At 39.3% G+C, this 24,888-nt stretch overlaps 1 protein-coding gene and 1 long non-coding RNA gene across 5 annotated transcripts in view; one reads left to right on the top strand and one right to left on the bottom strand.

Annotated features, from left to right (window-relative positions):
* The first annotated feature begins 934 nt into the window (after positions 1-934).
* tet3 (tet methylcytosine dioxygenase 3) overlaps positions 935-24,888 on the top strand; it is a 76,584-nt gene continuing 52,630 nt past the window's right edge. The window contains exons 1-3 of one of the 4 annotated variants that reach the window (XM_015345117.2): positions 935-1,339; positions 9,209-9,337; positions 17,796-17,852. In XM_015345117.2, coding sequence (XP_015200603.2) covers positions 935-1,339; positions 9,209-9,337; positions 17,796-17,852 — 591 coding nt within the window. Of the gene's footprint in view, positions 1,340-9,208; positions 9,338-16,850; positions 17,198-17,795; positions 17,853-24,888 lie in introns of those variants that run through there. The other 3 variants (XM_015345133.2, XM_015345143.2, XM_069180269.1) reach the window with 3 other exon arrangements.
* Positions 1,230-24,888, bottom strand: part of LOC107077123 (uncharacterized) — a 38,598-nt gene continuing 14,939 nt past the window's right edge. Inside the window, exons 2-3 of the long non-coding RNA XR_001478237.2 lie at positions 4,549-4,709; positions 1,230-1,306 (exon numbers count right to left, since the gene is read on the bottom strand). This is a non-coding gene — a long non-coding RNA (uncharacterized lncRNA). The remainder of the gene's footprint in view (positions 1,307-4,548; positions 4,710-24,888) is intronic.

The raw sequence follows: 24,888 nt of genomic DNA on the forward strand, positions 1-24,888 counted from the left end.
TGTAGTTCATATGTAAGGATAAAGAGATATCAGCAGAGGACGTAATGGCACATCCTTGGTAATTTGATCATAACCACAGTTTGACAGTTCAGTAATAGTATACTCAGTATGGAATTCTAACGAATGTCATGGGGAAATCTTGGTATACCACTGACAGTGACTGTGCATTGTGTGTGTCTGTGGTCATCTGCAGTATTCAGAGGCCTGCTGTAGATGACAATTCAAACAGTTGTCAAGTGATTTTTTTAGGTTGCTCCCACCTTTCTTCTTCCTTGGTATTCCATAGCCTAGGTAGTAAAATAAGACACTCAATACTTAGTAGTTCCATTCATGACAGATGTTACAAGGTACACGATTTTCCACACATTTATGCAGAATAAGTCTGCTTTTCTCTGCCTATAATGTTCTTTCAACACATATAAAGGCTCTGATTTCTCTTTTCCGATTTCAGGCACGTCCTGATGGTGCTGTCCTGGTGCCCCAGCGGCCATGACACCCTCACCTATCTGCCACCAGTGCTGGGCTGCACTGTTGAGCCACGCTGCTCGTCTCAGGCCTGGTGTCCTTTGAGGTTGGAGGCTGTACCAGATCATGTGCCACAGTGTTCCTAGTGGCGCTGAGCCCCATCATACTGCCGCAGGGTCCAGCCCAGCACGAGCAGCACCCACTGACAGCAGGGTGCCCACAGGGCATGCATCATCAGGTGAAAAGGAGAGGTGTGGTGTGGAGAGTACCAGCTTCTTGCTAAAGGTCATCAGAGCACACAAGTAGCACTCAGGGTTTCCTGTCAGGAGAGCGGAGAAGACTCTCATAATCGGACAGCTTTTTCCACTGGACTTTATTTACCTTGTTAATCAGAGACAATAGACTGATACAACTACTCAGACATTCGTCCATCATTGTTTGCTTCTTCTCCAAGGTGAAGAAAGTGGTCATGAGGAAATCAAGGGGAAACAACCCGGAGGAGGGACCCCCACACTCACAGGACATTTACGACTTCTCCCTGGAGGGAGACGAGCCCAAAATTTTCTTGCGGGGAGGCGGTGGGACGGTCTCTCCCCTGGTGGAGTACATCCGAGCTGAACACCAGCACTATGCTGCCTTCCCTGCCCTCACAGCTGGGCTGGGGCTGTTCGCCGGTACCCCCGAGTCCCCTGGGACGGCCGACTCCTCTTCACAGAAGAAGAAGCGCAAAAGGTGTGGGGTGTGCATCCCGTGCCTCCGCCGAGAAAACTGTGGTAGCTGTACCAACTGCTTCAATCGCAAGACCGGCCACCAGATCTGCAAGCTGCGCAAATGCATCGAGCTGAAGAAGAAGAAAGGCAGTTGGTCATCTTTGGTGAGTGTACGAACATTGTCAATCTTGTTTCTCCTGCTGGTACATTTTCTTTATCGGCAAGGGGATGCCTTCAATAGCTCTTATTCTGTCTGGATGTACTTGGGAATTGATTTAATTTCTTTGCCTTTGGTCATTCTTTGCACTTTACACCGCCACATTTTAAGTTTTACTTATTGCGTATGTTTGTGCTTTTGTTGCTCCTGACTCTACTTCCATGATGGACTATATTTACACTCTGTTGATTTCTACTCGTTGCCACTATGACTGTTCTAGGTTTTCTGTACTTTACTTTATTCTCTACTCTTACCCTGCACCACTCCCCCTCTCCTGGGTGACTCCTTTTTCTAGCTGGGGGAAGTGGCCTCTCAATATTTATAGCTGGGTCCTCTGCAGCTTCCTGAGGCTGTTAATGAAGTGTGTTGGGCAACAGAAGATCTATGTTCAGGAGAGAACAGCCCAAGCCATTTTGAGTACCCCAAGCTATATTGGGGTCTAAAAAGTCAAAGGTCATGCATGCCAATAACCTGTTCAGATGATCTGATTTTCCTGAGAAACAAATGGCTCAATGCTAGGAGTACATGCACTTTGTCATAAGGTGTAGATACAGTACATGCTAGAAATGCACAATGCTAATGTATTTCTGGTAATAATTTAGAAGGATTGGCCAAAGAATATTTGTGTATACTTTCCTCTTTTTTAGTGAGTGATCTGGGATTTCCAATTTACAACAATCTAGGTTATCTAGGTTATTTAAGATTTCCACATGATTAAAGAAAAACCTGAAACTTGGTACTCTCCCTGCTTCTAGTCTGGATCTTTGAACTAACACAAGTTGGATGTTTGTCCCTCAGATCTCCCCATTCCTACAGCTGAAAGCTGAAAATGGGTGTAATGGTGAGAACCACATATGTTTATCTTTACCTTCCTTTTGTTTTTCCAAGGGGGAAGGGTAGTAGGTCAGCCGGTCTAAAAACATCACAAACCATGCTGCCTGTTTCTTTCTCCTGTCAGTCATGGCTAGGTGAACCAATGGAGAATTTGCCTTGCCATTGATGGAACTCCTACACAATCTGGTCCCTCCCTTCCCCCCATAAATGCTTCTACTTGTTGGAAGACAGAGTTATGGAGTGACCAGCACATGGCGTACGGGGTGGGAAACCTTTGCAGTTGAGGGCACTTAAGCTCACAGAGAGGTTGTGAAGGGAATCCATTTGGGATTTGTCAGATGGATTTTCCAGGATGCAAGGAAATGAATCTCTAAAGTGCAGGAATTTGTAATGGGGGCAGGAAAGAGAAGGAGCAATGGCAACAGAATAAAGAGAAGTGCCTGCCAGAAATAACCAGACCAAAGAATGAGAAAGATGACACAATAGAGAGAAGGTAACAATCAAGAGAGCAGCATGAAAAGTCGATGAACTAACATCTTGACAAAGTATCCTACTTCATAATAAAGTTATACTAGTTGTGTAGGCAGTTTCCTTCTTGATCACAAAGTTGATATTTCATAACCATGTGCATTACCGCAACAAGACTTTTTTACTCAGCCTTTAATGTAGTTACTAGATAGCACTTGTATGATGTCTGTGTGACCCAAACCTTTCAAGAATATAAAACACCTGCTTCTTAAGTTCATCAGACAAACAGACACAGCAAAGTGGTTGCTACACCCTGGAAAAGTTTAAAAGAATTCTATAAAACATCAATGAGAAGGACACAAAAGGAGGCACAACAGACTGATAAACAATAATCAAGCACATTTATTTATAGGGTCTTATGCAGACTAAAGGTAAGACCCAAGCAATAACATCAAGTGTTTAATGGAGCTATAGTATACACTTGAAACTGAAAGAATTAAAAAATAAAACTGAAAGATTAAAGCATTTTTATTGTGCTTTAATGCACACACAAACATCATCATCTCTTCCAAGACAAATATTGAAAGTAATTCAATATTGCTTATGATTGCTTATGAGAAAAGATTTGTCCTATATTCTAAATTAGGCAACATTTTGAGAACGTATCAGAAGTTTTTTATCCTTATTATCTCTGATAAGCCATAATGAAGAGGTGATGCAGAAAGCTTGTCTCGTTACCGTGATCAAACCAAAACCACCAGACAATGGGAATTTTAAAGTGTAACAAATTCCTGAAAACATTTCCGTTTTGATTATAAAGTTTGTTTATACACAGTACCTCTCAAGTTTTCTCAGTACTTTAAAGCTGAATGTGTTCTGTCTTGTGTATCTGCCTGTCTCTATAGTGAAGATCTTGCCATCCATTTGCAGTTTGTGCCTTTAATAGGACATGGTTTCTCTTATAGTATTAAGAGTTTCTAGTATCGTTATGAAATTAATAACTAACCAATTATATTCTGTTATGGAATGAAATAGTTGGTTACATCAGAATTCCTCAATGGGATAAACTGGAATACAATGCTTTTTATTGAGTTAATCTATTTATCTCTTATTATTTTACCAAGCTAGATACTGTGCAGCTCAGTGACAGTCATGCTTCATTGTGTGTGTTTATCATTCTTCAGAGATGGATTTGAAATGAAGGCTGATTGTCACTAATGAAGGAAACAGAAAAACAATATTTAAAGCAGATGGTTAGTGAAAGGGTTAAGGCAGCGAGCAATGTGTGGCTTGTTTAAAACGTGTATTACGTGTTTTCAAAACCCACCCAGTGAGGAAGATGTCTCGTGTCTGTGTGTGTCTGGAGGCTGGTTTTTTACTGACCTAGCTTTGGCCTTCTCTTCATGGCACCAAAATTGCCAATTAATAATGTATGAGGAGCAAGATAATGGAAAAGAGAAGGCAGATGGAATGAGGGGAAAGAGAAATTCTGGTGGCATTAGAACCTTTCCCCTGGGAGCTTTAGAACCCTCGATCCCAGGAGCAGGACACTATGCAGAGGGATGGGTGCCGTAGAACCATTTTTCTCCTGGGAGTTTCCATAAAAAAAAAAATCAAGATTAAAATGTGGTTGTGCAATTATACCATATTCCAAAACATCCGCATATTTTCAGTACTGAAAATATGTTAGTCAGATCTGCTAATTTACTAGAATTCAGACAATAAAAAAGGATCCAGGTTGCCCTACCAGCTTAGGGGGATAGCCAAGATTGGAATGGATTGTTTTTGAAAATCAGTGGACAAGCATAACCTTCATGCAATATTTAAATAAACTGAATAATTAACTTCTCGTACCTGAACACAACATGCGTCGTGAGTTAAGCATTTCTTTTTTGCAATTTTGTGTTCAGTTTTGCTGGACAGTTTTCAGGCAGTTCATCCTGTCTGTGTTCCCTGAGTCCCAGGGGAGTGGGTCTCAGCTGCTGTCTTGGAGACCCCAGACAGCGGCACTGGACCTATTGTAGGAAACACAGTGAAAGAGAAAGAGAGAGAGAGGGAACGCCTGAGACAAAGACAGAGAGAGAAGGCAGCCAGAGCTCTTCTGTCTGTCTGTGAGAGCCTGTTCAATATTCAGCAATCATCAACCACGCTGGACTGGCAGCCGGCACTCCCTGTACTAGGGGAAATCCACGTGAGAACCAGCTGGGACACAGTCGCCAGGCAACAGCCTCTCTAGCCCAACGACAGGGACTTGCTCCCTGTGCCACAACACAGATAAAATTATCTCAGTGGACCACTCAGGACCAATTCCCCTTTGCTGCTGGCAGAGTGAGTCTATGACCCTCACCCACATTTCACCCACCTCACAGACATACTCCTGTCATTTTGGTTCATCTGCTTTGAACCTCTCATACACAAGTGCCTTCATTAATTGATTCCTGGTACACAATTTCTCCTTTAGGTGTGTATCATTATACTCATTTGACTGATCAGTAAAAGTTCCTTACATTTTTGTTGTCATTTATTATTTATAAGAAGCGTATCAACAATAGTTTGGATCACTGGTCTTTCTATAATGCAAAGTAATGGCACTAACACTGTTTTTAAAGTGATTAATTATTATTTAGTAATTATGATTCATAAATCTTAATCATGTTTTATGTAAGGCTAGAAAGAAACTATTAACTAGAATGTGATCTTTATGAAAATAATATTCTAAGGGACAGAAAAGATCTGTTACTTTGAACAGGCAACAAAAGCAATGGATACAAATAGAGAATAAGATATGCTATATTTAGATTTTCATAAGGATTTTGATGATATTCCTCATGATTAATGAATCAATGTCCTTAGACTAGGAATTGGTTAATAGAAAACAGAGGGTACAGGTGATGGGTAGGGTCTCAGTTTGTTTTGATGTAGTTAGTGGAGTACCCCAGGGATCTGTATTAGGATCACTGCTCTTCCTAACTTATATGAAAAGCTTTGATTCTGGTATAGTTAGAAAACTAGTTATGTTTGCAGATGATACCAAATTATGAAGATTAGCAAATGCTTTAGAACCTAATGAAATCAGGTATATAAAATAAAATCAGATATAGACAAATTCAGGATTAGGAAACCACCCTGCAAACAACATTCAGGGTAGACAAGTTTAGGGCATTGCATACAGGTAGCAATAATATAAACTACAAATAGAAAATGTTTGAAGAGGCTATTTATGAGAAGGATGTAGTTGTTTATGTAAACACATCATATTCATCTTGCAGACAATGTGGAGTAGCAATAAAAACTGTGAACAGAATTTTAGAATATACTATTAAGTTGAAATTGTGGAATTCAAAAAAAGGGATGCTATATAAAAATTTTACAATGCACTAGTAAGACCTCATTTAGAATATTGTATGTAATTTGGTCAGCATATTATAAGAATGATATTGCTGCTTTAGAATCACAGAAAGTCGAAGAGCTAACATAAAGATTCATGGTGTCAAAGGAGTGTCCTACACTGACTGGCTAAAAGAACTGAACTTTTTTAGTCTTGAACAAAGAAGGGTAGAAGGCGACCTCTTTCAAGTCATCAAATAATTAATTAGATTGGCAAAGTAAATCCTGTGGACTTCTTCAGAACCAGCAAAGAAGAATGAGAAGACACAAGAGGAAAATCAGAAGACATGCATCTAAATGCATCTAATGCATTTAAAACTGATAACAGGATGCACATCTCTATGCAGAATATGGTTAATGGGGAATATGGGGAATATGGAAAGGACTACCCAGTCATGATGTTGAAGCTGACACTCTGACTTCATTCAAGAAACTGGATTAGACCAATTGCAAGGAATGAAAATTGTTAGATGTACTGAATGACTTCCCATTGCTTGCAACAGTTCTTGTCTTCTTAATAGACTTTACCTTCATCAGATATGTACCTGCCTGAGCAGTCATTTTGCTTCCAATTTACATTGGTGTGCATGTAATCATTGGATACTACTAATACTGTAAATTCATCATGTAGAAATAAAAAAGTTATGTTTTTCACTGTAGTTATCCGTGAAACTACTTAATTTGTCTGCCACAAAACTCTCCAGCACTCTCTTGTCACTGTTACACATACAGGTATAGCTTCTCCAGCTCACACCCCAAAGATTAGTGTAAGTGTAATTCACTCTGAGACCACATTATCTCTATCTCTAGTATTTCTGATCACCAATGGGGCAAGAAATGATCAGACGTTTCTAAAAATTATAAATTAAAATTAAAGAGATCAACAGGGGGGATTCTAGGGGGTCTGGATAATGCTGGAAAACCTGTAGTGAATGGATGGGCTGTCCATAATTGTGTTTTTAAATTTAAATTTCAGTAATTTTATTGCAACTGTTTTGTCTTTATACAACCGTTGCTTTAATTGTTTCTGCACCATCCCAGTACAGTATAATGATGATGTCAGTGCAGACCAATATTCCAAGTGTGTATTATGTAATTGAATGTAGCTGATGAGCTTTTGAGAAAATCACACCCTGTTTATGAAACTATGCTTGAGTTTACCAGGTTAGAACAGCACAACATTGTTATATCTGGCTGAGTGAAGCTTATAAGTCATAAACCATGAGAAACCAGGGGATACAGATTAAAAATGCAGTATAAGAAAAATAGAATGTGATGAGCAAACATATTTAGGGGATCTTGGTATCTTATTCTACTTTTACATTGATAAGACCCATGTTCCCTTCCCCCCAGCCAGGCATTACACACATTGTTGTGATAAAACTAATGGCAAGAATAGTGTTATAAAATTATGAAATTAGTATCATTACTATTTTTCTATCCCTTTGGCATGCTGGGTAAGAAAGCAGACCTTATTTTGTTAGGAATTAAAACACAATCTTCAGGACAGAGCACCCAGGTGTGCCCCATGTAAATCTCTAAAGCCGAGGCTATGGTTTGTGTTTTTTTAAGTGAGTGTGTGTGACAGAGGTGTTAGGGGGGGTGGAGCATTATAATTAAGGCCATTAATTCTGCTGTAATTACAACCACGCTTCCCTTTCACTCCTCCATTCACACAAGTGCAAATTTTTACAACTCATTATCAATGCAGCTTTAATGACCCCCTACTCTTTCTTTTTTACACTTGAGGGAAAGGGGAGCAGAGAGGGGAGCGCTGAGGTTAGTGTTGCGAGCAGGGGTTGGGGGTTGGCAAGAGCCAGGTTTTGGGGGAGGGGGGCTTGTGTGTACACACTAATCTGTGTCTGTGTGAGTGTGAATAGGGACCAGAGAACTGAATAACTCTGTAGGGTTTAAGGGTTTGAGATTTTTTTTTAAATAGACAATCCTTTTGTGATGCCCCAGTTTGGCAGGCATGCTGGTTGCAGTGTTTGTTAACCCTTTTCAGTAAGACGCTATGGTACACACGTGCTTACAGACGTTCACGCTATTCTGAGACTGTTAGAAATGGGGTGTAGCTCTGTTTAACTCACAAGCGAGGCACTTGACATGGTTTTTGTGTCAAAGAGCAATACCTTCATAAATTGTTGGTATTTTACTGTACACATTTTTGTAGGTGATGTTTGTGTGATGTTTGTAACCCATCCACTAGTACATGGATTCCATATCATTGCAGATGTAGCATCACTGTATGCATATGTATATACTTGTGCTCATCCCATTCTGCAGATGAATCCTACTGGGGGATCCTTGAAACTAAGATTCATTACTGTAACAAGTCTGTATGAGTCTTAGTACACATGTTTCATGCTCATTAACAAACTTGTGTAACGTAGCATGTTATTAACTATGCCAAATAACAATGATGTATAAATCTAATTTAAGAGGTTAGATTGAAACAGATAGAGAGAAAGGTGCCATTTAAACTGATTACCTGATTCTAATGTTTATGCTAGTTTGGAAGTGTTAGCTTGGTGGTGGAAGTTTTAGCATTGCTGCCTCACAGTGCTGGGGCCCCGGGTTCAATTCTTCGGGTGCTATCGATGTATGAGCTGGTATGTTATCCTCATATACACATGTTCCTCCAGATATTCTGATTTCCTTCCACAGTTCAAACACATACTGTATGGGTATTTGAATCGGCTTCTGGGAAAAACTGGCCTTAGTGTGAGTGTGTGCATGTTTGTATCTGTGTGCATCCTAAGATGGTCTGGCATCCTGTCCAGGGTGTGTCCTGCCTTGCTAACCTGGATAGGCTCTGGCTCCCCTGACAACTCTGTATTTGATAAAGTGCTTAGAAAATGGATGAATGGGTGTTAGTTTGAAAGTTTCTTTTTTAACCCAGTGTCTTTTCTGTTCTTTCATTTGTGAATGTGGCATAAGAGAATAGCACCTTATAGTGCAGTAAAGAACATCCTCACAGAGCACAGGAGAATCCAAAATACCTTCATTGAAAGAGATTGCAGACAGCCTGATAGGATAAAAAGAAGTTCTTCTGTTGTCTAAAAGAAGATTAGCTCTAATGAATATAAGTTTTTTTTTTCATTGGCTCTTCTTCTCTCTGTTTCAGTCTACATTAGAGGAGGAATCTCAACAGAAATTGGAACAAACAAGACCAAAGCAGCAAAGTCATGAGAGCAAACAGAGAGACCTGCAGCTGAACTGTGATTCCAACACCAATGAACTACAGCAGCTCCAGGTAATACAAACTGTACAGTGTGTGTGCTGTGGCCTATACTATTGGTATTAACAATGTATTACTTTGAATGCACATTGCTAAGTAGGCTGACGCTTAGGCTTAGTGGTAATACAATACATTTGCCTTATAAGGTCAGCCATTGGTCATCCAAGCACCTCCATTTTCCAAATGTAAACTTTCCAAAAATAAAGAGGCATCTCTTGGCCCACAATCATTCAGACCTCCATTTCAATGAATAAGAACATTTTACAGTATATGTTCCTTCAGTAGTTTTTACTAGGGAATGTTTGTCCTCTGGTGTATATATATGTGTCTCTGATAATTCTGCCAAGATTAACATTGTTAATGCCTTTGAAGATTTGGAATACTTTGATGGGGTCCCCTTATATTTTTTGCTGTTCAAGACTAAAAATGATCAGGTAACAAAAATGAGAGTTTCCAATGATGTTTCGAAATAAGATTGTTGAACAAAAATTTCTGCCATCTGACATCCAGTAATGAGCATTTTTCACAAAAATGCTGGTAAAACACACCAACTTAATGTTATTTTGATCATAATCTCATTTTATCTGGGAGCCTCTGCCTTTAGTTAATGTTAAAACTTTATACAAGTACTGTTTCTGCTGCTCCTATGACCAAAATGCTGCAGTTGCCAGACCCTCCAAAAACATAGTTACTGATACTTACAATGTTATTACACATATACATAAATTATTTTGCAAGTATATGTAACTACAAACTTTGAAATAACCATGATGATTGTGTAGTTGTAGTCAAAGAAATTATATGTTAATTTAAACTATGTACAGAACATTTTTATTATGTGTAAGTACACATGTAATTACTATGCATCTGTATAAAATGTAAATGTATAGTTAGTGTTACCACAGACTTGTTTTAGGTTTTAGACATGCTACTAAGAACCAACAGAACAATTCCTAACTAGAGCATCCAAGCATGTAAATAAAGGTGGTTTTCTGACATTAAGTAATGAAGTAAAGTAATAACAGTATTGCAATTTCCATCTTTATATTTCCACATTTACATTTTTAAAAACCATTCTGGAAAAATGTAGGTTTTCTTTTTGTTTCAGTCACCAATCACAGATTTGAATGGGGGAGTGAGAAGAATACATTCCTAAATCTGAGTCAGCCCCGGGATGGTTTGATAACTTTAAATGGCACCTTAGAAAAAAACATATAGACAGTTATAGTTACATCACTCTTTAGGGCTCTAAATGGTGCTGAGGCTTTTGTGTGCCAGGAAACTGGCCATTTGCTGCAGTGAGTTTGTCTGATGCTTGTGAGAGCTGTGCAGAATCACAGCTCAGCTCAGCTCAGAGTTGTCTAAGAGATGAAATTTGAATTTCGATACAAACGCACATTCTACATTAGAATGAGTATACTAGACGGAAGCTGGTGGCACATGTTAACATAAGATAAACTATGACAAAATAAATAGTCATATTGTATGGCATAGCAATAGGAAAGTTGTAAAACTATGGTGCAGTTTTACAATGGCAAACTGTATGACAGTGAAGCAGACCAGAGAGTCTTCTAAAATCTAAAATCAGACTCAAAAAGCATCTCCCATCAGCCTGAATGTAAGGGGACCAGAAAACTCTATTTTCACTGGATTACAGGCTTACTGGGAGCTGTTGGGGTCTAAATGTAGAGTTAAAAGTTCCTCTTCTCACCCTGTGCTCTTCTCTCTTTAGCTTCTCCTTTACCCTTCCCCCACATCTCTGCTCCTTCTGTGTTCTCCTCTCACTAAATCTGGCCTGCTATCACTGTTCTTTTTCTTTACCAAGATTCCATCTCCTCTTGCTACACCCTCTCTGTTTCCTCTCATTGCATCCTCATGTAACAGAATGTTCTGTTTCCTCCTCTTCATCCTCCTTGGTATCTGCGTATTAATCAGCCTCTTCTTTAGGGCAGGAACGCTGCTAAAACAGGCCCTTGGCAGAGCAGTAGAACATCTGACTCATCTTATAACCTGCTCTTCCTGTACAAAGTGACTGGTTAAGTTCTACATGTGGGTACCTTCTTTGAGAGCGTGATCTGGCATTCGGTTCAGAGGATTTCCTTGCTGTTCAAACCATCATTGTGAAAAGAGTCTCCAGTAAACCCATCATAACTGCTGTGTTATAAAGAGTTGGACAGGAGATTTGTAGGGATTTGTTAATGATGAAAAAGATTTGTTAAAGAAAAGTTGGCTAAATGTCTTATGAATAGCTGCAGATATTGTTGATAATAATAATTACTTACAAAATATTTGTTCTGTGTCATCTTTTAGATATAAATTATTGTAGAATGAATTTCAAGGGCATTTGTGTCAATCTGCATAAAAGTTTCTGACTATATATTGACAAAGACTAAAAACCTATCCAAAAGGATTCTGTTTAAATCAGCAATGAACAAAATACTTCTTGCTTTATCAGATTATTTATGCTCTATTCACATTTTGCAGGTAATTCCAGTCTGATTTGACCTCACTGACATTTTAAACACAAGGTCATTTACATTTAAGAGTGCTGCCTTTCACGTTTCTCAGAGTTTCAGAGAATATTGTTGAGGTACTTTCTGATAGATCGATAAGAACAGGTTTGGCAGCAGAGTTCAGTTTTGTTTGTGGGCTCTTTTTTAGAGCCATTACATGCCCAATGCCTGGTTTAACTATTGCAACTAAACCTTACCCAGCCTCTAGCTCTCATTCGTATCCTAAATTGTACAATCTAAAGCCATAGAGGTTTGGAGGTGGAACCACAGTTCACTACCAACCACAGTTCACAACTCTTCACTACCTAACTAATTATTTCCATAACTGGGACAAGTAACTCATTTCCAAGATCCTAGACAAAGTGGGTAAGTAAAAGGTCCTGTGATCAGATCAGGGTCAAGCCATGACAGTCTTTGATTCACTCTGTGTTAGCTTGGGGCAAATTTAAGTCTAGCTTTAAAAGTAACAGCATCTATCATCAGGACTAACCCTAAGCAGTGGTTCCTGTGCTGACAAGAATATGGTGAGTCCTAGTGTTTATTGGGTGGGTCTGGAGATGGACAGAACACAGGCAAAGCGTATTTGAACAGACAAATTAATCTGCTGTGAGCTGTGACCACAGGCGGAGTCTCACTGTTAGGTTGACATTCTTTGAGGAGTCTTAAACTCGCACATTCTTCCTCACACATGGAAAAGCTCGACCGAGAATATAAGTCAATTGAGGACACACTCTCAGACAAACACACAGGCTTTGGCTTGTTGAGTTGAGATAGAAGCTTTGCAAGTGCTTTTTTCTCCATTATCCTCCTTCTTGGCTAATTGAATGTGTATATAACATAAATATAATTCATGTTGATCAGAAAACAGTGGAAAAAGGCAACCTGATAAGATAACTTAAGGGGGAAAAATGCAAAATCTTTTTAGATATGATTCTTTAATTTATTTCGAGCTGTGCATGTTTGGGTACATTTGATCTGTAAAGGGTACATTATTACTATTAATGTTTAACTGTCCAGTGGCATTCCACTCAAATGTAAATGTGTGTGTTTGTACATCTGTCTGTTTGCCAATTTTATATTATGTATATAAGTGTAAGCTGTGTGTATGTGCTGTTTTGCCTTGCCATGTGCCAAGATCTGTGTGATTGTTTCTAAGAACACCATAGCAGCTCTTTTCCAGATACCTCTTGCTCACAGTTGCTAAGCAGTTAGGCTTCCTTAACAACCGCCGGGTTTCACAAACAGAGCAGCCACTTTGCAGCCACACGCACTCACGTGTCGCCGTGGGATACCGCGGCGCAGACCCTTAACCCTGTCAGAGCCTCACTAATCGAGGCTGTAGGCAGCAGGCCTGCGACAATTCTACAGATAACATGCACAAATCAACCAGGCTGTCCTAACTAATTTTTAATTTTAGGGCATGTCTGAATGCAACTGTCCATACATTTAGTTATAGTTTGCAGCTGAATAGTAGGCTGCCTATATGGAAATTTACTTCAATAAATACACTGCTTTTTCTGTGGATTTCCTGTACTGTTACTGCAGATTTATGTATGCAGTAATCACATTTCCTTTAACAACTTCCATTGTTTACTACCTTTTTACCAAGAATGAATAACCTTCGTCAAAGTTTTGCTGTGATTTACTGCATTAAACTATGATAATACTATGAATTCTGTTAATCGGCTTGTAGTAAGCTTGTAAACACTCTGTTGCTTCCATATTGCAAAAGCATTCCAGCTCATTTTTATTGCCTTTGAGTAGTTCACTCCTAGATATTTCTACACATATGTAAATGATAACCAGTACAGTAGGAGGTCAGGTGGGTAGAGGAAAGTTTGAAAGCACCCAGACACAGCTTCATTAAACATGGAGAAGCAGAACACCCACAAATTCACTGTTCAGGTCTGTGATCCAATGCTCTGCAAGAGTTCTTCTTAACCACACTGTAGAAGAAAGTGTTTGCAACAGTAAGCTCAGATATTTTCTGACCTTCCACTGACTTCTAAACCACAAATGGAATTTGTTATTTGTGTGGCTTTTCTAGAGGTTGTTTTTGGCTGTTTGTTCACAGCGATTGTGTGAGGTTTTTGGAATGCAGCTGCTTACTGTATCCAGTGTAAGTAAGGGAACTGGCCATGCCCTTTTTAGCCTCTATTATGTACTCATCAGTCACAGACTAAATAATATTTAGCCTCTCCTCCATACCAAAGTAAAACATTTCTTTCTTTAATTCTGGCATAATTACTTTTGCCAATAACCCCACTTTATAAGTGTTTAGTGATAAATATGGTGGCTGTGTTTTGTTGCTGTCTTTTACAGCTTAGCAGTAAGATTAAGAACTCAGAAGTAAACAATTTCCATGAAAAGTGGGATAGCAGGGAGGTCACAAATGCTAAGGAAAAATCATACCCTTATTATCGGAGTATTAAAATGTTTGCTTTGTTAGCATTGCAGTTCTGCTTTGAAGAGAATCACAAAATGGTTATTGTATAGATGTGTTAGATCTCATCTCTAAGCCTGCAGGGTAGTGTTGAAGGAAGGGATTTTGAGCTCTTTTCTAAAATGCCACACGGGGGGACTGTCGGCCACTGTATCCTTAAAGCTTAGGTGAATTCTCCATTCCCACTTAATGGATAGTTAAATAATTGTAAAGCAGTGTAGTATCTTATGTTCCCTGGTTGACAGGTGTACATTTCAGAAGCTGCTCTCTGAGTAATTCTTCCCCAGCAGGAAACATCGACAACGTTTTTATTTTCATTGTGGACTAAAGTCAAAGACCAGAAGTTTTGATCCTAGTTTAACAAGACAACTTCCAATGCTTTTAGCTCCAGCACAAAAACCATTCTCATGTTTTGTGTTAGTTTCTTTTAGACAGTGGACAAACGTTGATGTTGAGTAAAAGAGCTGTGAAAATTCTGTTATCCCTTTAGTTTTTCTATGGCATTCTTCTAGGTGTATTGGCTGTGAACTATATCCTACAAGTTCAAAAGAAATTCTGTTTCGTGTTTTATTTTCTGACAGAGTTATATCATTTTATGACATTGAATTATGAATGTCCTGCTCTCTTTCACTTGTCAAATTCACATAGTCTCCTACAGATTGTTTTGATTTGAGTATTTGAATGTACAGATACAAGTACATTTCTGTAAGTCTCATGTCTGGCAGTTTTCAGGGAGGAGGATGAACACAAACATCTTTTTTTTTCTGCTGTCCATGCTTTAGGACAAAGTTTGTATCTTCCGCACTATTCATGAAATTTAAATTGCCGGTCTACAAATTCAATTGTAATAATGGCCGTTTTAAAGCTTATTTTCACAATTTCAAAATCAACTTTGGACAGGGTTTGAGCAGCTTTATTTGGCAATGTAAAAGAACACATCTATTGAATGAGAATGAGTCTTGCCATGTAATATAAAGCATTATCATGTTGTAAGGCTAGGAAATGCTTGGGTTGCGATAAAACTGCGGGAATTATGTCAAGTTTCAGATTGGTGTTAGCTGTGCGGTGAGAATTCCATTGACAGCAAGAAGCCAAGGGGGACATTAAAGCTGTCATCAATGTCCCCCTACTGCCCACCCCCACGTAGACCCAGAGTGCACCCAGTGAGACACAGGACCCATAACCATCAGAAAATACCACCTTCACTTAATCTATAAATAGCTGCTGTCTGTGTTCATACACAAATTACAGGTATCTAGTAACACTTGAGCCATGATATTACTATTTTAGGGGCACCTGATGAATTTAATTGGTTTCAGGGGTCTTCTGTGGCACAGTAGACAATTATGATAGCAACATTTGTCATTCCTAAGTAAAAGCAGTCCTTTTGATGATGCATCTAAATTTGATGTTTGGACCTGTGCACCACTGCATACAGTTGTGTCTGGGTTGGTCATAACTCTTTCATGTTAGTTGCAGTGCTTTTACAGTCTAATGACAGATTTGGAAGGAGCATTAATGATTTCATTAATGCCAGTTTCATTAACTGATTTCATTAATTGAATGCCAGTAACATTCTCAGAACGCATTCCTTCTTTTTCACTGACCCATGGAAGCACTGCAGTTAATTTACCACATATCACCTTTGCTCTTGAATAGCCCAAAAGCTCATGTAACAATATGGTCTCAGTACAGTCTTTTGTGTTGGTACTATTTACAAAACTTTTTTGGATCTGTCTTTTTCACTATTTCATTATAGACTTAAATAAGGAATACAAACCACAGTTCAATGGGATCTCTTGATATCTATTAGCTTTAGTTAAACAGCAAGCCCTTTACTATATGCTCCAGTGTGGAGACAAAGTTCTAATATTGGCTTAACAAGACAACTTCCAATGCTTTTAGCTCCAGCACAAAAACCATTCTCATCTTTTGTGTTACAGTTTCTTTTAGACAGTGGACAAAGGTTGATGTTGACCTTATGAATGCTGTAATTCATGAAAAAATTACAATGTTGTGCTATTCCCTGCATTAAATATGTAGGGATTTGGTTGCAAAATGTATCCGAAAAAAATATTTAAATTTTGTCTGTGTTTATCCTGCGTAAAATGTAACTTGAATTGAGAAACATCCTTAATATTGAAAGTGAATTGGTAGTTTCCACATACATAGAAGGTAATGTGTACATGTTTTTGTGTAGTTCCAGTCCATGTTTTTCAGCCAGCCCTCTCACAGATGGCTCTTAGTGATACCACATACCAGAGATATTGTTTAGGGAAGCTAGGCTACGGAAGATAATTGTCAGGCAGAGGGAGAAAAACCCTTCCCCCTCCTCTCCCTCTCCTCTCTTTTACTCTGCCTCTCCCTCCTCTGTCTGCCTCTCTCCCTCTCTTACAGACGTACATGCACACTTGCACAACCCCCCCCCCCACTCCCCCCGCCATCTCCACCCCCCACTCTCAGAGTTCCTCTCCCTCTCTTTAATTTGCCTTAGCAGCAAGATGCAGCCTGACTGTCGATTGGTGGTTCAGGCCCTTTGTGCACTATCTGTAGCGTGACGCTGTAGCAAAGGCAGTTGGGGCCGTATTCACATCACGTATCCAGTTTGCTTTGCTTATAGGAAGAAAGGGGGGAGGGGTGGAGAGAAAGAAAAAGAGAGAGAGAAGTGGGAGGGCGTTCTGTAGTATGATAGCAATAGGAGAGTCTGGCATTTAAAAAAAAAAAACTGTAGTAGTCTATTAGTGTAGGAGCGAGCCCTAGTGTACTGCGAATGTAACATGGATTAAAAGACAGGCAAGATGGCTTCCTGAATGGGAAAACAGAGGCAGAGGGAGAGACGAGAGAAAGGCTCAGAGCTTGGCTTCTGATGGGGATAACAGAGCCTGACGAAGTACAGAAGAAGGAAGCTTGGCTTAGTAGGTAAATATAGATAAATGCACAGGGTTTCGGGAAAGACTTAGGCTGGCAGTGCTTTTTTAACAACAGGAGGGGGCTGGAACAAAACACACCCAGCGAACAGAACTGGGATACAGGGATATAGTTTTAAGGGCAACCCCTATAGATGACGGTGATGATGATGATGATTTGTTACTACCTTTAGATAAATGAACATAGTTTATTTTCTTTGTAGATGAACAAGCACATGTGAAAATCAGCCATTTAAAAATATTCAAAGCAAGGATATAGAACACCAAATAATATTCTTTGCAAAAATATGTAATAAAACACACGTAAAACACATTGAAGAAAATGGTGTACAGTGGGTACGATGCTGGTTCTGGTGGCTGATGCTTAACAAAAAGAAAAAAGAGAAAATCATGCAAACAGAGCAGGTTAAAAGGAACCAGACAGCTGATTTCTCTAGTTTTCCCTTCCTAGGTAATGTGAATGGTTGTACTGTGCCTTCTTGAGAGGGGCTTGTCGCATTCTTCTATTGATTGTTATTCTCTCCCTCCCCCTCTCTCTGTCTCTCTCTGTCTTTTTTCTTTTCCCCCTCGCTAATACACTGGCCGTGAAGGTGGGATTTAAGGACAATAATAAAGCCCAGACCAGGACCCCAGCACTGGCGGCAGAGGTAAGAGACCCCATCTGGGGTTGAAAAAGTCAGGTTGAGAGGACATGAGGGAGAAGGGGAAAGGAAAGGGGAGGGCAGATGTGTCTTTGGTTTGGTCTGGTGGGAAATGTACTTGAGAGGAAGATCATCCCAATTATTCTTGGTTCCCAAGTCTATATAGTAAATAACATACAGGGCAGCAGCAAAATATTGAATTTTTTTCAATTTGAATTGTTGTTTGCATAATGGAACCATTTTGTAAATACTGGCCAGAAGCGACATATATTTGTTTTTTGTGTTTGCATAGCTTTGTGTTCATGTCCGAGGCTTTCTGTATGCCTTTGTTTGTATATGGTCACGTGTGGAGGTGTACAATTCACTCTCAGGTGCCATGAAGAGTGTTGATGCCTAGATACATTTTCTTACCTGGCAGTATGTATATTAAAGCCCTTGAATCTAAAAACATGGCAGAGATAGCTTTCCTCTTCCAGAGTGGAATAAACTGAGATTTTGCGTGAACCAGTTTGGGTATATTTAGGCGTGCTGTGTGCTGTGGACTCAAAAGCACTTTGCTCTACGTCTCCTTGCTATAATCCTACTGTATGAAAAACCTTAGTGATCTTTTCAGTCTAGGCAGTCGCAATGTTTTGATTTCAAGCTCTTGACCGCGGCCGCCGTAGCTTTTCAACGCCAGTTTCCCAGTCTATCTGCTTTCTTTTCATGATTTTTGGGTGTACTTTTACTGTCGGCATTTTTAAACTTGCCGGGTCCGCTGTCGCACTAGCGGGTGGAGCTGCCTGGCACGTGCTTTTGGTTGAGGAGGTTTGATGAAGTTTTGATGTCACTTGAGGTAAAGAGGACAAAGTTAGTCGGCCACACGCGCATGCGTTTGTTGACACGTGTGTATGTGCGCGCGCTTTTCAAGAGTTGAGGAGTGGGCATCAAGCCTTTACTTATACAGCTGTTTTGCTGGTGTTATGGTGACACAGCAGCTTCACCCATTGGATTATGTAACACAAAATTTAGCATTTATTTTTTCATTACTGATATCTCTGGTACTGAAATGGTGAAGGTCAGGGAGATGTAGCTGTGGATTACTGTGCTATGCAGTGCAGGGCAGATAGCTCGTTGGATTTGGGCCCATTGTGAAGACCAGAATTTGAAAAAATAATTTCTTCATTCAAGGAGGACTTGTTTGGCTCAGATATTTTGTTTTAACAAGCAACGGTATTATAATCTTATGTATTTTTCTATTTTTGTGAGATCCCGAGGTGAACCCAAGGAGAGTCCTTTGTGTAAGATCATAATGAAGGTTTTTATCAAATGGTTAGTACAATGGGTGCAGTCACAGTACATCCGAGTACCCGTTTATTATTGTGTTCATTATTCTGTTTTGTTATTTTACAGGTTACTTCTTTAATGTATTTTATTTTTTAGTTATTTGTCATTGTAGACTCTTCTAAAAGGTGATAAGACAACACCATTGTCAGAGATTATAAAGAGCTGTCTAAATGACTTGGAAGATTCTGTTAGTGACACTATGAGATCTGTGTGCATTTTAATTTGAACTCTTGGTTAACACTTGTATAATGGAGCTACTACTTCCTTTGTACATCTGTTTGAGCCATTCTGTGATTTATTAGTGTCACGTAGTGTGTAGAACCCAGCGATAGGATAAATATTTCAGAGATGGAGTTAAAATAACATGAAAGATAATTAGCAATTTGTAAGACCACTGTATTATCAAGAAGCTTGAAAATCATGTAATGGAACTAACTACCTCTGTGCAAAGAGAGTGTGATTTCTATCCCTTAAAGGTGCTCAAAGTTTAATCTGCTTGTACTCTGCATCCAGTGGTATTATTTGCTTATGCAGTATTTTCTATCCTAAATAGACTAGCATTCCATATCAGAGCTGATATACAATTTGGCCTCCAGAAAAAAAAACTTAAACAAGGTGCGAGAACAGTTTAATTTCATCTAAAGAATGCTAGACATGGAAGTAATGACTGTACAATTCGTTGGCAGGTCTTATTAATTTTTACAATAAATTATTCAATTTTATCAATCAACAAAGATAAAGAGAAATCATACATTTAATTTCGCTCCACAGATTTTTCTTTTATCTTGCCTAATTGCAAGAAAAATAGCTTACTGAGATACTGAGATTGTTAGCCTTCTTCAAAGAGAAAGATCAAGACATAGAAGAGAGAAGCAGAGAACACAATGTGTACAGAAAAAGTACATTGCTCTTGTTGCACTATATGAGTTGAAATCACAAAGGATTTCAAAGCTCTTTAAACATAGATGACGACCCACTTCATCCACCTCTGGAATGCAGTACCCACCTTGGTGACACACAATGGCTATTATGCACCAGCAGTCCCAGCTCACAGCAGTTTAGACAGAGAAATTGTAATTGCTTCATCAGTTAAAATAAAGGAAAATGTTAGGAAAGCTAGATTGCACAAATGCAGAGTGGACTTTAGACCGAATACTAGAGTTAATATGTTTTTGAAAAAGTACTATGGATTCTCATCCAAAGGATACCACATACTACAGAATAGTATCTCCTGTCACCATGCTGGATCCTGGATTTCTTTGGAGGTTACCCATCTCAGTAAGGCCTGACCAGGCTCAAACTTCCATAGCTTCTGAGCTTTTAGGGAGTTTCTGGCTGGTAAGATGATATTCTAACCCTAAAAATAGAGAAGTTAGATAATGTTATGACTACCTTTGATATCTGCTTTCCATGGTAGAGTTGCATAGTTACTTTGGACTTTTGTAATGGTTCCATTAAGATTTCACAGTGTTCCTAATATAATGCACTATATATAATACTGTAATTTAACTATAAACCTTTACAAGAATATACAGTGAGAAAAATAGATGGATGTGTTCAATTTTCTAATCATTTTGATTACACAACCTGGTCATTCACTGTGTCAACCGTACAGAGAAGAATGGATTAAATATGACCTACTTTCCATGGGAACAGTGAGTGACAGATGACATCATTGTTGTAATCATGGCTCAGTCACACTCCTACAACAACTGAGCAGTGTACCCCTGTGACTCACTGAAAGAGTGAGGAGAGAGGGGTCAGAGGTCAGGGCATGCATGTGCGGAAGCCCAGAATGGGGGTGGGTAAACACAATTTCACACCATGCGCCCCAACAAGTATTGGGACTCCTCAACACGTGCCCCGTGAAAGAGAGCCACAGGATTCACAAACGAACTTTGAAAAATGTAAAGTAGAAGAAAAAACCAGACATCTTTTGCATTGCTACTTAAAGTTTTTATGTAAACAAAAACTACGGTGCAAATGTAAAATTCCTAAGAGATTTCCTACAACTTGATTATTTAAAAATTAATTTACAATAACAATATAATATTTTACATATTGTCCATCATCTTTTGTTACTAAGCAGTCTAGGACATCAGTATGTGTGTCAGGTAGCTGCTCAGGAACAGCCTGAAATTATGGGCCACCTTCAGAGAAAAAGAAAGAGTAAAAGAGAGAAAAAGAAATCAATACAGAAGCAGTAGCTTGTTGTAATTGGGCTGTATGACACTGTTACTAAGAGGTAGACAGGGAGAAAGCCTATTTCAGGTGCCCACGAGCATAAACAGTTTAGCACTCTACAGTACAACAACAGTGATGACCACAGAGGAATGACGCAGCAATTGACTCATGAATTACATAGGCACTTGTCCAACAGTGTCTGACTCATCTCCTGTATTGAGCCTTAATTTAAACCTATTCAGGAATGCTAAGACAGTTCAGAACTTTTCATTTTCCCAAATTCTTAATACATTCTTCCATTTTACAGTTTCTTTTAGTTTAGCTTCTTCAGTGTTTTTTGTTAATTTTACCATTACAAATTTGAGATCATTGGTAACTAATTTCACCCGAATTTACACTGGACATGAATGAAAAAGTAACATGACAACAGATCCCTTGCTGGTCTTTTGACTTGACCAGATCATCTTTCTCACTCTGACAAAATACAGATACAAAAGAGCGGATATACCTGTTTCAAAGAAGTGAACAGAGGAGTGTTATCAAAGACAAACTGCCACCTTTTTAGCAAAATTTGACTTTGGATGAAGCAGGTGACAGTTTCCACCATCTGGACTTGGTCATGTAAAAAACAGGTCAGTGTTACTCCATTAAGCACATCCAGCTGTCAGTACAAAGAACCCCGGTGTAGTGCATTGTGACCAAGCTGAGAAGATGAAGCCCCACCTAGATTAGTCTGCTAATTGAGGTGCGGTCAATTAGAACCCAACCATTTTAAAGCACCATTTTTTCTGAGAAGGTTAATTGCAAAGAACAACAAAAGTAATTGTAGGGCCTAAAGACAAATAACATTGTGAAATAAGTGATGGATATCACTGAAATTTGTAGCGTTTACTAGAATGTTTCAAAGGTGTCTGCTAATGAATTATTGATAGTGGTTAAGATAGCTATGAAACTAGTGTATGCACTTTGGTGAAAATCACCATGTATATACTTCGCTTTGGTAAAATCGGAGTTGTATGTGGAAGATGAAAGGCACAGAGCACAAGTAGGGATGACTGTTACCAATTAATAAGTTATATAGTACTTTTCAGACCTAAGGATCCCGACATTCTTTTTATACAGGAGGGAACACACTTCACCTATCAATGAAGTGTAACACCCACCTGTCTGGGGTTCCTTTAAAGAAGGTAGTGGAGATGAAAAAATAAAACAAAAGAAGCAGCAGTTCTGATTAAAAATTAATGGCTTTGCCTTTAAATAAAACAAGAGCTGTTCTTAGAATGGAAAGTTTAGAGTAGGGAAATACAGGCTGCGATTCAGAGGGCTGTTAATTATGGAGTAGAGCACAGAACCAAACCCCCTATTTTGTAATGAAATAGTACTGTCCTAGGTCCTTCCTCTTAAGTTATTGGTATCACATGATTACTAATACTTAACATCTTAAGGGACCGGAATCTGGTTTGATTACTCTGTCGATGCTTTACCTCATAGGCCTGATCAAGTTTGAGTTTGTAAGATAAGGCTCTGATACCACCATGTTTTGCATAGTATGAAAAAGAATGAACACATCTGTAGAAGCAATCATAGAATTTTCCCCTTACCTTGGACAACATGCCTTAAATTATGACTAGAATAAGAATATTTCTCATGGTCTCTAATGGTTAGTATCAAGTTTCAATATTCCCATCCTTTGCTTTATCATGATTTCATGATTCATTCAGAGTGATGAATTAAATGTTGTTTGATATCTGCTTCCATTACCTTGGATTCACTATGATATACATTACAGTGCTACAGTTTAATACCGCTTTCATGAATGTTACAATATAAAAAGGAGAAGAAAATTATATTTCTTCATTTCCAGACCTTGTTGCAGTTTGGGCAGAATTGCATCTAGGCAGCAACTGTTGGAGGAAGAGTGTGGTAGAGATTAGTGCTGTGAGCTAGGCTGCACCATGTAGCTGTAATGAAGTGTGCTGGCCCTTTAAGGCTGGCCCTTCCTTTCTGTAACATATGGGGAGCTAATCTTAGCCCAGCTCCCGGGAGAGCCTAGTGTGTCAGGGAGAGAGGAGACTGGCACGCAGCCAGCCGGCAGGGGCGGGGAGATGGAGAGCCGCACTATTCTCTCCCCTGCAATTCACTGCACATCGCCTGCAATGATCACAAAAAAATACACCGTAGAGCCCAGGGGTGGGTCAGTTCCTGTTTTCTATTCCAATGTAGTCTCTTAAGTTCCATTTTTAAAACAATTGCCACTTCCTAAAACCAGTTCAAACAACCCAAGCATTAATTCCAATTCTCTTCCAGCGTGTGCCCTTGACAAGTTGTAAATTTGTATAACAAGTGGTAAATGTGCTGTTGACAAGTTGTACATATGTTTGAAAAATGTCATGCTCTCTTAATAAATCCTGTGTTGTAAAAGGAATTGAATTTGGGATTAAAAGATGGGGTAAATAAGGCGTAGAACATGGTATATGCATGGTAAATAAGTGCTCCTTGTGTAGGAAAGCCAAAGGCAAAATACAAAATCACCCTTCAGATCAATCATAAGCTACATTTGTTTGGTCTGATCTTGTTTTCACTTACATGACATGGGGTTTAGTGTGACAAATTGAATACAATATGACTGTGTATAAGTACACTTTAATCATTGTGCTTTGTGCTGTATTGTACTGTTGTACTGTTTTGTGATTGTGCTTTATTATACTGTGTTGTATCACACAGTCACTGTACTGTACTCTGATGTTACTGTACCATCCAGTTAATGTGCCATACCACAGTCCTTGTGCTGTATCCAGAATTCACTTTACTCGTATTATTGTGGTGTATCAAATTTTCAATAATATTCGCTGCATGTAGTTGAATTTAATTGTCAGTGTGTTGTGTCTTGTCACTGAATTATACTACATGGTGACTGCACTTTAACACATTTACTGGTCTCTACCCTGACCTTATTTTCACTATTATAACCTGCTTTGACTGAGACCCCCAGCTTCTACTACCCCTAGCCTTGTGCTGTAACTCTCTCCTCTTTCATCTGACCATGTCTGCTCATTGTATTATTTCCCTCTCTCGCCCTCCCCCTTCCGTTTTCCCTCTTTTCCACCACACTACAGCTGTCGCTCCTACTCCTTCACACTGCTCCCATTTCCCTCTTCACTTTTTCTTACACGCTTTTCTCATTTCACCTTCCTAACGTTGTATTTTTTTCTGTTTTCCAAGTTTCCAGCAGACGTTTTAGTAGTCTTTTCTTTTTTTTTTCTTTTTCCTCAAATACCTTCCACTCCCGGCAGCTCGGCCCAGTCGCCCCCCTCCCAACCCCCTTTTCTTTCTCTTCTTTGTGTTGAGGGGGCCTCCCTCTCCCTCTCTCTCTCCTCAGCTGTGTGCTGCGTGCTGTCTTGCACGTGTCCTGTGTCAAGGAGGGCAGAGCCAGGAGTTATTAGACACTGGATACCCTACACCACAGTGCACCTAGTCTGCACCGAGTAAGAAAGAGAGGGAGGGAGCACAGGAGGCAAAGTATTCAAAATGA

This window comes from Lepisosteus oculatus, chromosome 2 (genome assembly GCF_040954835.1).
Source record: "Lepisosteus oculatus isolate fLepOcu1 chromosome 2, fLepOcu1.hap2, whole genome shotgun sequence".
Lineage (NCBI taxonomy): Eukaryota > Metazoa > Chordata > Actinopteri > Semionotiformes > Lepisosteidae > Lepisosteus > Lepisosteus oculatus.